Source organism: Neovison vison, chromosome X (assembly GCF_020171115.1).
Source record: "Neovison vison isolate M4711 chromosome X, ASM_NN_V1, whole genome shotgun sequence".
In the NCBI taxonomy this organism is placed as follows: Eukaryota; Metazoa; Chordata; class Mammalia; order Carnivora; family Mustelidae; genus Neogale; species Neogale vison.
Genome location: NC_058105.1, coordinates 118,931,086 through 118,944,107, shown reverse-complemented (window position 1 = coordinate 118,944,107; position 13,022 = coordinate 118,931,086). Strand labels below are relative to the sequence as shown.

The 13,022-nt window shown below is 43.8% G+C and overlaps 1 protein-coding gene across 1 annotated transcript in view; it reads left to right on the top strand.

The window, feature by feature from the left end:
• SYAP1 (synapse associated protein 1) overlaps positions 1-13,022 on the top strand; it is a 33,680-nt gene that overhangs the window by 2,132 nt on the left and 18,526 nt on the right. Inside the window, exons 2-5 of the mRNA XM_044234613.1 lie at positions 5,540-5,658; positions 6,456-6,522; positions 8,966-9,039; positions 12,867-13,006. Coding sequence (XP_044090548.1) covers positions 5,540-5,658; positions 6,456-6,522; positions 8,966-9,039; positions 12,867-13,006 — 400 coding nt within the window. The remainder of the gene's footprint in view (positions 1-5,539; positions 5,659-6,455; positions 6,523-8,965; positions 9,040-12,866; positions 13,007-13,022) is intronic.

Below are 13,022 nucleotides of genomic sequence, written 5' to 3'. Positions count from 1 at the left end.
GATGTAGGACTGGATCCCAGGATGTTGGGATCATGACCTGAGCTGAAGGCAGATGCTCAATGCCTAAGCCATCTAGGCATCCCTGTATTTACTTGTTTGTTTTTTTTTTCCTGAAGATTTTATTTATTTGAGAAACAGCACGAGCAGGGGGAGGGAGAGGGGGAGAGAGAAGCAGACTCTCAGGTGAGCAGGGATCCTGTCTCACGGCTCTATCCCAGGCCCTGGGATAGGCACATGCTTAACTGACTAAGCCACCCAGGCACCCCTAAAATAAATGTATTTTTGATATGGGTGTCTACTTTGGAGTCTAATGCTCCCATCCCGTGCTTTCCTTACCAGACTCTTGGTGTTTGGGTTAGATGGAGATATGCCCTCACTTCCTTGCCCACAAACAAATTGTGAACATAAAGTTTCCAAGTAAGTGAGAGCTCTTTTGGTTCTGAAATTTATTTTATTTTAAAAAGATGTAAAGGTTCTAGTTTATACATAAACCTTCAGAAAGATAAGAGAGATGATCAGATATTTTTCTACATACTGATCCTAAGCGGTAGGTTATCTTTATTTTTTAAAAAAATTTTTTTTTAAGATTTTATATATGTATTTGACATAGAGAGAAAAAACACAAGCAGCAGGGAGGGGCAGAGGGAGAGGGAGATGCCAACTCCCGACTGAGCAGGGAGCCTGATGCGGGGCTGGATCCCAGGACCCCAGGATCAGGACCTGAGTGGAAGGCAAACGCTTCATGACTGAGCCACCCAGGCGCCCTGTATGTTATCTAAAAAGACTCCTCTCTCCCTTTTTTTTTTTTTTAAAGAGATTGTATTTATTTGAGAGAGACAGAGAACAAGCGGTGGGGAGTGGCAGAGGGAAAGAGAGAGAGAGAGAAGCAGACTCCCTGCTGAGCAGAAGGCCCCATTGGGTGGGGGAGGCTTGATCCCAGGACCTCCAGGAGATCGTGACCTGTGCCAAAGGCAGAGGCTTAACCGACTGAGCCGCCTAGGTGCCCCCAAAAGACCCCCCTCTTAAAAACTGAAATTATGTGTCTCTGAGCCTGACTCCCACTACATAGATTGGTTTCTTTAGCCTTTTAAAATCTACATGGAGTCTCCTGGGAGCCCAGTTTGTTTTGTAAACACTTGTTGAGTGCTTGCCTTCAAGGTTGGATCCTAAATATTTCTGGTTCCTGGTGATCTATTTGTAAATTTAGGCAACTCACCAGTTACCCAACCCAAAACCAAACCTTCCTATTCTTGGTCCTCCCTTCTGATAAACTCTGTTCTCCTAGGATTGCCTGCTTCAGAAGGAGGGCAGTTTATAAGGGAACCTCACTGAAGAGCTCCTCCCTACCTCCCTAAAGGGAGGCCTCACGTCCCAAAGTAACTTCTTATTCAGCACAAATTGGTTGCTTGGTTTTTGTTAAAGTCAACCAAATTGAAGCTTTATCTATGCTCTTCTTTTGAAAAAAAACAAACAAACAAACCCATACCTCTGAGAGTGTTAAATACATGAGTCATTTGCACAGTTTAAATATGTGGAAGGATGGCCAAAAATGAGCTTTGGCTTTTTCAAAACTGTCCCGAAGACCAGTCCCTGCCCAGAAATGGAGGAAGGGCTACATCCTCTTCTTTGAAAAGTACTCTTAGTAGGTGCAGTGGAACTGTATTAATTAGGCCATCCTCTTTCTGTAAGGAAAGCGCATTTCAAATTCTAGGTGTCTAACTTGCTTAGTTTGCAACTAAGAAGGCCCCAAAAGTTAGTGTGTATGTAGGAAAATACATGTGTGCTTCAGTACAGAAGAATGTATGTGTTCTTCAATACAGAAGTAACATAACTAATTCAGTTCTGATGACAAATCCAGGTTTACCATGGGGGAAGGTAGTACAAATGGTCAAGAGCTTGGATCCCAAAATTGGGGATGTTTTGGCAGGGAAGATGGGGATAGGCATTGGCTAGGCAGTCAGCAGAGTCTGCCACTGTCTTAATGGGCAGATCATTTATCCTTTGGGAGCCTTGGCTTACCTATCTGTAAACTGGGGAGATTATACCTATTCTTCCCAGGATGATTGTGGGATTAAAATTACTATTTTCATTGTTAGCAGTTTGCTCCCTCCTTCCATAAGGTTGTGTAGTCCTACTCACCGAGAGTCATTTTATTTAGTCTTCCTTTTCTTCTTTGGTTGCTGCTTTAGTTCAGACCTTCTCTTTGTGCCTATGTTCCTGAAGTGGACATTGTACTCCTGTTACTTCCTGTTAACTCTTATCTTCGTCTCAATTTTTTCTAACCAGTTAATGAAAACTGTCTTTAACTTGGTGTCACCCAATATATTAATTTGCAAAATTAATAAACCACTTCTTCTCTTTATGAGCTTCTTACTTGAAAATCTCCTGTCACGCTTTCCCATACCCCACTCCCTCTAACTTCAGAATCTAGCCCACTCTCTAATTACTCTTGGGAGACCTTCTCCCTCCCTCCCTCTGAGTGCCTCTGATCAATGATTATTCTTGGTCCTCTTGTCTTTGAGCCTTTTATTGGCTTATTTGTTTAGAAATAAGGACATTCCTTGAGGACCATAACTATACTTCCTCCAGTGTTCTCTGTGTTCATGTATTCCACTCTTGGGAATCATTAAAATCTGAGGATTGAGATTTAGTATGCTAAATACCAGTTTTAATTTTTTTAAGTTTATTATTTAAGTAATTCGTATGCCCAATGTGAGACTCGAACTCATGACCCCAAGATCCACAGTCACACACTCTTCCAATTAGCCAGGCACCCCTAAAATACCAGTTCTTTTTTTAAACATTTTTTAAAAGATTTTATTATTTATTTGACAGAGATCAAAAGTAGGCAGAGAGGCAGACAGAGAGAGAGAGAGAGAGGAGGAAGCAGGCTCCCTGCTGAGCAGAGAGCCCGATGCGGGACTCGATCCCAGGACCCTGAGATCATGACCTGAGCCGAAGGCAGCAGCTTAACCCACTGAGCCACCCAGGCGCCCCTAAAATACCAGTTTTTAAAAGGCATTTCTCCTTAGAATAAAAATGATGATTCTAATTTAAAATATTTTCCTGAGAAAATCTTTTTTTTTTTTTTTTAAGATTTTATTTGTTTATTTGACAGACAGAGATCACAAATAGGCAGAGAGGCAGGCAGAGAGAGAGGAGGAAGCAGGCCTCCAGCTGAGTAGAGACCCCGATGCGGGGCTCAGTCCCACAACCTGGGATCATGACCTGAGCCAAAGGCAGAGGCTTTAACCCACTGAGTCACCCAGGCGCCCCTTCCTGAGAAAATCTTAAAAGGAATCCTGCTCTTTTAGAACTTTGGCTTTCTTTGACTATCAGCAAAGAATATTTTTACAAAATAATCTGGCCGTCTACCACATTCATTGCACCACTTTGTAGGATACACTTGTGAATCAGTCAACCTCGATCCCTGCCGCAGTGGGACTTCAGGTGGCCTTCAGTCTGAGAAGACAGAGCCACCAAGTAATCAGTATAGTGTCGTGAATGTTGTTGGTCTGACAACACAGATGTTGAGGGAACACATCTCCAGAGCTCTTGCTCTAGTCAAGGAGCCAGGGAACATTGCCTGAGAAGTGCTATGTAAGCAGAAACCCACAGTATACGTAGAGTTAGCCAGATAAAGGAAGGGCAGTTAAGTGTTTCAAACCAAGGAATAATGTATCTGAGACGTCCTTGGAGGGAGATCCTCAAGAATTTCTTAGGGTCACGTGAGTGTAGAATAGGAGGGGGAAGAAAGGCAAGAATGAAACCAGAGGCAAGTCATAGCCTATAGTATAGTCACAATGGGTTGTTGACCTCACTGACAGGTAAGTGCCACCAGACATAATGGGAGAAAGTAGACTGTTTATGGTAAGGGTGACAGAAAGTGCGAGAGAAAGTCCTTCAGTTTGGCAGATGGTTCTGCTGCTCCCAGATTGCAGTACCAGTTGCCTGATTCTCTGCAAGAGATACCAGGCACCGGTGAGGATTTAATCCCATGTTCCGAGCTCCCTTTGCCATCCTTATCTGGCTTTGCCGCCCTGCCGAGTGCTGTGAGAGTCCACCTGCCTGCCCTCGGCAGGTGCAAGTAGCCGAGGCCAGACCTCCCTAACAGCGAGTGCTTCCCACAGATGAGGCTGGAAGGCCAGTTGCCCAGCAAGTCCGCTTCAGAAGCTGCCTGAGGTTGCTTCCCGCAGCCTGCGTTGTATACAGCGTGGACTTCAAAATGTACTTGCTATGTACAGATCTTTATGTTACAGCTGCGATAAAGCCTTGGTACTTGTCTTTTCAAGTTTTCAGGAAAGTTAATTTTGTGCTTTTGCTTTGTTTGGTAAAGGTGAAAGTTTGCGTGTTCCGGTTTTATTTTTATTTATTCATTTATTTTTAAAGATCTTATTTATTTATTTATTTGACTCAGAAAGAGCACGAGCAGGGGGAGAAGCAGGTCTCTTGCTGAGTGGGGAACCTGATGCAGGGCTCGATCCCAGGACCATGGGATCATGACCTGAGCTGAAGGCGGACACTTACTGACTGAGCCACCCAGACACCCCTATGTGTTCCAGTTTTATTTTATTTTTTTTTTAAAGATTTATTTATTTATTTATTTGACAGAGAGAGAGAGAGAGAGAGATCACAAGTAGGCAGAGAGGCAGGCAAGAGAGAGAGGAAGGGAAGCAGGCCCCCTGCTGAGCAGAGAGCCCGATGTGGGGCTCGATCCCAGGACCCTGAGATCATGACCTGAGCCGAAGGCAGCGGCTTAACCCACTGAGCCACCCAGGCGCCCCTGTGTTCCAGTTTTAATCTTACTCTGCGTATTTGCTCATTATTATTAGTTAAGAGGGTAATTTATATTTATATTAGGACTTGCCAAGATTTCTTTTTTTTTTTTTTTAAGATTTTATTTATTTGGCAGACAGAGATCACAAGTAGGCAGAGAGGCAGGCAGAGAGAGAGGAGGCTCGATCACGGGGCTCGATCCGAGGACCCTGAGATCATGACCTGAGCCGAAGGCATAGGCCTAACCCACCGAGCCACCCAGGCGCCCACCCCCCCCTTTTTTTTTTAAAAGAAGGATTTCTATTTATTAAAAATTCCCCCAGATTTATTACGGAATAGCTTAATCTAGGGAAGGAAGGGCATGTTTTCTTTGAACAAGAGGGAAGGAAAAAATAAAATAGGATATTTAGGGTCTAGAAAAGAAGGAAAGTGCAAGGAGCCTTGATCTTTTTGGTGAAGTTGGAAGGGAGATTATCTACTGAGATAAATTAAAATGAGAAGCTGGAGAAAGGCAAGTCTGAAACAGCTTCTGTGGGAGAAGGGGTGAGAGTATGCCAGCGCTCTTTGAAAGAGATGAGTTAAAGGCCGGGTATGGATGGCTCATCCACCCAGAAAGTGGAGTACTCTCGGTATTTGAAGTCCTACTTAGCAGGAATCATGCCCTACGGTTTAAGATTCCCATGAGAGCTCTTTAAGGGAACAATCACAAATATAAAAACCATTGTACTTGAATGGAGCATAGACTGTCTTTTATTCTTTGCAGACTATCTGTTTAGCTTTGCAACTGCTGCTACAAAAAAGATAACTGAATCAGTTGCTGAAACAGCACAGACAATAAAGAAATCAGTAGAAGAAGGAAAGATAGATGACATCATTGATAAGGTACATTTAAACATCTTTCAAAATTCATTAGCAGCTAATTATCCCTTTTTATGAACTTTATTAACCCAAGTAGGATATCCTATTCTGATAAAAATATTAATTGTTTTGAGATTCTTGGGTGTTTTTTCTCCTTTGGTATAAGAAGTAGCTATGATTTAAATAACCTTGGTTTTAATTTTAATATATTCTAAAATACACTGGTAATCTTGGGTAACAATAAACTTTTTATATTGTGAGTTTAATTTTAAACTGTAACTGTTTCCATATATTTATGTCTTTGCATCATTCATCTAGGTGTTTAAAGTCCTAACCCATTAGAAATTGCACTTTTAAGACTTGAAGTAAAGAGGCACTAAATTTTCCTTTGTTATTGAAAACCTCATTTCCTGCAGTGGTAGAATGCAGGTGCAGGGAATTTCATTTATGTTGGTAATTATTTGAGCTAAGGAGGTCATCAATTAAACTTTAGCTAGCTTGTTATTGTAGTATTTGTTAGAATGAGGTTAGACTTGGCTTTTATTTTTTTGGGGACTAAAGCAAAAATTCAGTTTTTAACTCAGTTTATCTTTGCATTTGAAAAGGTAATCTATCATAAAAAGAGTTATATACTTAAAATTCAGAAATGTTGAATTTCTGTTTGTTGGGGAAAGGGTAAGTACTACTTTTTTAAACCATTTTATTTGAAGAAAACTAATAAACTGTCTCCCTGACTTTCCAAATCTTAAATGTAATTCTTACCTAATAATAAAGTAATAAAGTTCTCAAACTAACTTGCCTCTTTATATATTTTTTAACAGACAATTATAGGAGATTTTCAGAAGGAACAGAAAAAATTTGTTGAGGAACAGCATACCAAAAAGTCAGGTATGATACTGGTTTTTTGTACACAAGATACTTACCTACCAGCACTTAGTAGTGTACCAGACACCACACTAAAGGCTCTGACAATACAAAAATGTGTAAGTAACAGCCCCATCCTTCAGGCAGCAGAAAGACTAGTTGGAGGAGACAAGCTCATAAACCTTTGGGCTTTAAAGGAAGGAAGGATATTGTTCCCTGTGCCTGGGATGGAGGGTGAGACCAGCGGGTGATGGCCCGTCTTGGGGAGCTGGCTCTGAAAAAGAGTGAGCTTTCATTTCTCGGTTTAGAACATGGCCAGCACAGTATGTGATGTACACATAATAGGCACTTAGCAAAAGTTGGCTCTCTTCCCATTCTTTTCGGGAGGAAAAAATGAAAGAGCTTTCCAGCAGAGTGACAGAGGGCTAGGAAAAGTCACATGGTGTTGTGGGAAGTTACTCAGTACATTTCTTTCTTTCTTTCTTTCTTTCTTTTATAAAGAGATTTTATTTATTTATTTGAGAGAGAGAGAGCAGGGGGAGAGGGAGAGGGACAAGCAGACATACACCACCACCACCACCACCCCCGCTGAGCAGGGAACCTAATGCGGGAATCGATCCCGGGACCCTGAGATCAGGACCTGAGCCGAAGTCAGACACTTAACCAACTGAGCCACCCAGGCGCCCCTCAATACATTTCTTTTCTGACAAGTGCTCGTTTAAATGTTTGATAGTTATCGGGTCTCATAATGTCTACTTCTGCTGTTCGGATATCACTCAAACACAAAACTGGCCTCATGTCTTTGAGTTTGGCAAAGGGGCAAAATAATTCGATCAGTTTGTACAGTGCCACAAATTCAGAAAGAGCTACTTAGTCATGTGGTGAATCAGGCATGGTCATGTCTAGGTAAACTCAAAAGTGTAAACCAGATCTTTGGGACAAATAATCTATACAAATTAGCATACCTTCGTGATTTGTGGGAAGCAATGCAAGTGATCCCGGCTTGGAGACTTGGTGTAGGAACTGGTTAGAGCCTCTGAGATAGGAACTTTGAGGGAGTAGGGTAAAGATTGGAGGCACTTTCAGTTTTGAGGAGCCCATTAGAGCCCAGATGAGAGGATCATGTACAGAGGCAGGGAAGGAAATGCAGTGACATATCAGGAAAATGCCCTTGCTCAGTTGCACTAGTCACATTTCAAGGGCCCAACAGCCACATGGGACCTAGTGGCTTCTCTGTTGGACTGTGCAAACCTAGAACATTTTCATCACTGCAGAAAGTTCTTTCGGCTAGCATTGCTCTAAAGTAACTGAATGGGGTCCAGCAGTGGCAGTTGATTCCTGTTTGAAGCATGGAGAATTCCATCTACCAGTAGAGATTGTTAGTCATGTAAAAACCATGAGAATGTGATCTCAGTGAAAAGTGTGTCAAGCATGAAGAGAGCTGAGTAGAGACCTAGTGTTGAGGGGAAGGAAGGGAGGAACAGGAGAAATTAACAGTTCCTGAGTACCTGCTACATGGGGGGTACTTTATATACAATACCTTCTTTAATAAAAGGAAGGATTGGGGCGCCTGCGTGGCTCAGTGGGTTAAAGCCTCTGCCTTTGGCTCAGGTCATGATCCCAGGGTGCTGGGATCGAGCCCCGCATCGGACTCTGCTCAGCCAGAAGCCTGCTTCCTTCACTCTCTCTGCCTGCCTCTCTGCCTGCTTGTGATCTCTGTCTGTCAAATAAATAAATAAAATCTTTTAAAAAAAAATAAATAAAAGGATTAGCAAGGTTAAGTAATTTGCTGAAGGTTACTCAGCTGATAAGTGATGAAACAAACCTGCCATTTTTTTTTAAGATTTTATTTTTATTTATTTAATTGACACAGAGAGAGAGAGAGATCACAAGTAGGCCAGAGAGGCAGGCAGAGATTGGGGGGGAAGCAGGCTCCCCGGTGAGCAGAGATTTCCCCATGGGGGTGCTCGATCCCAGGACCCCGAGATCATGACCCGAGCTGAAGGCAGAGGCTTAACCCACTTAGCCATCCAGGCGCCCCTCCCCCTTCCTTTTTAAAATAAACCATTCCTCAGTTGGACTTTGTCTGATATTTCCTCACCGTTAGATTTAGATTATGCATTCTCAGCCAGAATACTACGTAGATGATGATGTGTCCCCCTCAGCATATCACATCCGGAGGCCTACAGCGGCCCTCTCTTTCTCATTGGTCATGATGACTTGGGTCACCTGGTCAAGGTGTTGCCCAATTTCTCTGTATAATTTAAGTAATTTTTTTTTTTTTACTGAATGCATACATGCTTAAGTCATATATCACATCTGGGAATTATAATGAATGTTCATGTTTGGAACTTGTTAGTAAATTGCTAAAATGATGATGTGGAAACTCTCATTCTTTCAAACCACAGATTGCATTGTAACCCTTGTAAACTGTTTTTCTCTTTCCTTTGTTATTGAAAACCTTTAGAAGCAGCAGTGCCCCCATGGGTTGATAGTAATGATGAAGAAACAATTCAACAACAAATCCTGGCCTTATCAGCTGTAAGTATCTGTGATTCCCTGTATAGAAATACTTTTTTCCTATCATGATTTTATCCTTAGAATGTTTTTCTTCTATACAATTTTTAAAATGTTTTGAGCTGTTAGGACTGTACACATCAACTTTCACAGTTTTTCCCCCCAAGTCTCCCCCTCCACCCCCAGTTTTAACCTGCTTCTCCTTAAGTTCTTTTTTCTTAACGGTAAAGTATAATCTATTACACAAAATAATTCTTTCAGTCTTAGGATTTATTATTCTTTCAGTCTTAGGATTATTTTCTGTTATTAAGATAATCTTTAAGATACAGTATCATATAAAGTTTCTAGGTAGCATTCTAGTTCATCTGAATGAAAAGATTATAGTCTAAATTTTCTCTTTAACTGTTAAATATATTTGAAACTGAAGTTGAAAAAAAAATATTTGTTGGCCCACAAAAATTTCTCTTGAGACTTCAGAGGGAACGCAGTGATACCAGTTAACAATTGTACAGCACCTGACAGTTTCAGAAAGAACTTTCTTTCGCATTATCTGCTTTGAGCTTTACTGCATGTCTGTGAGGTAGATAGGGGCTTTTATCGCCATGTACAGGTGTGAGGATGTGACTCCCAAATGTGACCCTCACTACTTAACATATATCTCCACTAGGCTGTTCATTCTTAGCAGGCAAAAGCTGACTTTGATCTCTGTTCTCAGCACCCAGCAGCCTGCCTGGCATAGGACTCAGCAAATGGGGCTTTTTCCATATCATTGATTTTCAGGCTTTGTTTTTAATCCACTCTCTTTCTTTTTTAGCCAAAGTCATAAATGGACCTTTAGTCTAGGAAACAGACAAAGAACTGGTCTTTACTTCCCGTCCATCATTGCCCTCCCCCAGGACATTTTAAGGTTTTTTCCTTTGCATTAGTAAAATTCACAAAGGCCTGAGCATCCATTATGAGTTCAGTGTGAACCCCATGTATTTTGTTTACTGTATTATGGCCAGACTTGATGCTGACCTCACATGATGCTTTTCTCCAGAAGCAAATTGGGACAGTGAGGCTGTCATTTGAGGGTAAACATCAGATACTCACCAGTCAAGTCCCCATAGCTCCTCTGTCCCCCAGACCTGTTCTGTCCTTCTCTTCTCCATCGCAAAATAAGATTCCGGCTATCCGCCAGTTTTCTCTGGTCGCCAGCCTCGGCGTCTGCCTGCGGTCATACCTCCCCGCGGCCACCCCGCTGCCCAGCCCAGGGTTCGCCCACACCTTGACAGTAGTTCAGAATGTACCGCTGCTCCACTCCACTGCCACCACCGTGGTCCTGATGCTATCGTCTCCTGTCCCCAGCATCCCAGCTGCTGTCACATCTTTGTCCCTTTCCCTACAAGCCCACATCAGCAGCCACAAGGGTCCATTTATGGTATAAATCCCTCATGTCCCTCCCCTGCCTAGAGACTTCTGATGGCATCTCATCTCCTGTAGGCTAAGATCTGAGCTCCCTCCACTGGCTTCTAAGCCCTTGGCTTTCCACACCTCTCCTCCCTTGTGCCCCACTGCTCTGCCTCCCAGCACTCCAGCCACTGTTTCTTTCTGGTGTACAAGCAAACCGAGCTTTGTCCTGCTTTAGTGCCTTGGGATTGCTGTCCCCTCTTCCCGGAACCCCACCCTACACCATTGCATACGATCTCATCTCAGATGTCCCCTCCTCCCTTGCCATCCTTTCAGCCTCCACCAGTTGCCCCTTCTTGTAGCCTGAGCAGTCTGAGCCTTTGTCTGTCTCATCCCACACACCCCCACCCCCGACAACTGGAATGGGAACACCGTGACGGCAGGGACTCCATCTGTGCTGGGCCCTGCTGAGCAGGTGACGCAGTGCCTGGAGCACAGCAGGTGCCAGATGGGCATCGGCGGAATGGGTGAGGCACACACACGCCTACAAGAGAGCACCCCCGATTTTAGCAGGGCGCAGAGGCTTTGAACGATCTTCAGTACATCCTTTATAGTGGCTACTGAATTTGGTAAGGGGTAGACGAAATTGCTGTAATCGAGAAGTCCAAAAATATGGAAGGTTAGAGAAGCTGTGACTTCGTCTCCCTCCCTCTTTCTCCCTCACGTAAGAGTCCAGCGATAGATGGTCCACGTAGGGGTGCTTTGCCCCCAAAGTCATCTACAGACCTGTGTTTCCTGTCTGAATCCTTTTCTGTGCCAGCCTCTAGGGTGTTGTCTGCCTTCTGTATGGGGAAGGCAGCTCCCGTGACCATGGTTGCATTGTAGCCTATGGGATTTGGGAAAGAGGTGGGTGGGCATGCCAGGCTGCTTGAAAGATGAGACTCAGAAACTGTACCTCGCACTCAGGCCTACGTCCCTTTGGCAGCCTAGATGCATGGTCGCTCCTAGATGCCCGGGAGCCTGGGCAATCCGGTCTCCGGCTGGGTGGCCACATGCCCAGCTGGAGCTCAAGAGTTGCGATCCTAAAAGGAAGGAAGGAAGGAAGGGATACTGGGACATAATTAGCAATCTCTGCCAGAGTCGCCTTACATTCTCTGACTTGCCAAGCACTAGTAGGGACAATTCAGACAATACAGCAGAGTAACCCTTTAAGCTCCTTATGTTGGGGTAACCCTTAGGGCATAATGCTATCATTAGGTAGTTGTGAGAGCTCAGTTCAGCAAACTGTTTTTAGAACCTCCTCTGGGCCAGCCTTGTCCTAGGACTGGAGGTAGATGAGATGTGCCCTCCAAGAGCCTGAAGGGCTTACTGGACAGCTGCTGGATGAGGACACCCAGCGTCACTCCCTGGGAGGAGCGCTGTCACGCAGGATGGTAGCGAAGCACCGAGGAGAGGGGAGGGGAGGGCATGATCTCGGGGAAGCTTCCCAGAACTGATGACATTGGAGCTGGTACTGAGTCTTGGGAGGAGAGTGTGTGGATATTTGGGGGATGCAGGGCGGGGCTGGAGGTTCCGGCAGGGAGTGTTGTGAGCGCGTGGGCATGACTGGACGGCAGTCTGCGGATGTGGGAAGCCAGATCTTGAAGACCTTTTTATACCTTTCTCATAAGCTTGGGTTTCATCTTAAAGGCGACAAAGGAGTCATTGAAGGATTTTAGTAGTAGGTAAAACGCATGTTTTTCTTGGGCAGGGTAGAAAGTGGGTTGCCCTGGGTGAGGAAAATGGGGCCGGAGACAGCTGTCCCTTCGGCAGCTGCTATAGCGATCCGGGTGAAACGTGCTGGGGGGCCACTTCAGGCTTGGCAGTTTTTAGCCTGGAAAGTCAAATAACTAAAATCCATTCAGGTTCAGATTTATTCTTGCTTTATTAATATAGGAATTCTCAAAAACCAAAAATACTGTTAAAATCTAACACGGGCAAGATGAGACGAAACTGACCGGTGCTGTTAGTAACCAGTTGCTAAGATTTAAGCAGCCAGTTTTCTGAGATTATTCTGCACTGAAACAAACGTATTCATATGATTTTAAACTCTAATTTCAAACTAATTGCACGACTGAATTTCCTGGCCTCCCATGAGGCTCTCTTCAGTTGAGACTGTTAAATATGTGACAGGATCTACTGTTCTCTACTCTCTCAACAGACAAGTTAATGACACTTTAGTGGACGTTGTGGCTGGAATCTTTTTTTTTTTTTTAAAGATTTTATTTATTTATTTGACAGACAGAGATCACAAGTAGGCAGAGAGGCAGGCAGAGAGAGAGAGAGGAGGAAGCAGGCTCCCTGCTGAGCAGAGTGTGGCTGGAATCTTAAGGAAAATTCAGTATCTGTCAAATCAGGGACGCATTATTTCATATTAATTGCATCCTGTGGTTTCCCCCATGTTTTTCCCCCTTTCCTTAAAGGACAAGAGGAATTTCCTTCGTGACCCTCCAGCTGGAGTGCAGTTTCATTTTGACTTTGACCAGATGTATCCCGTTGCCCTGGTCATGCTTCAAGAGGACGAGCTGTTGAGCAGGATGAGATTCGCCCTTGTTCCTAAACTGTAAGCAGTGTGTTCC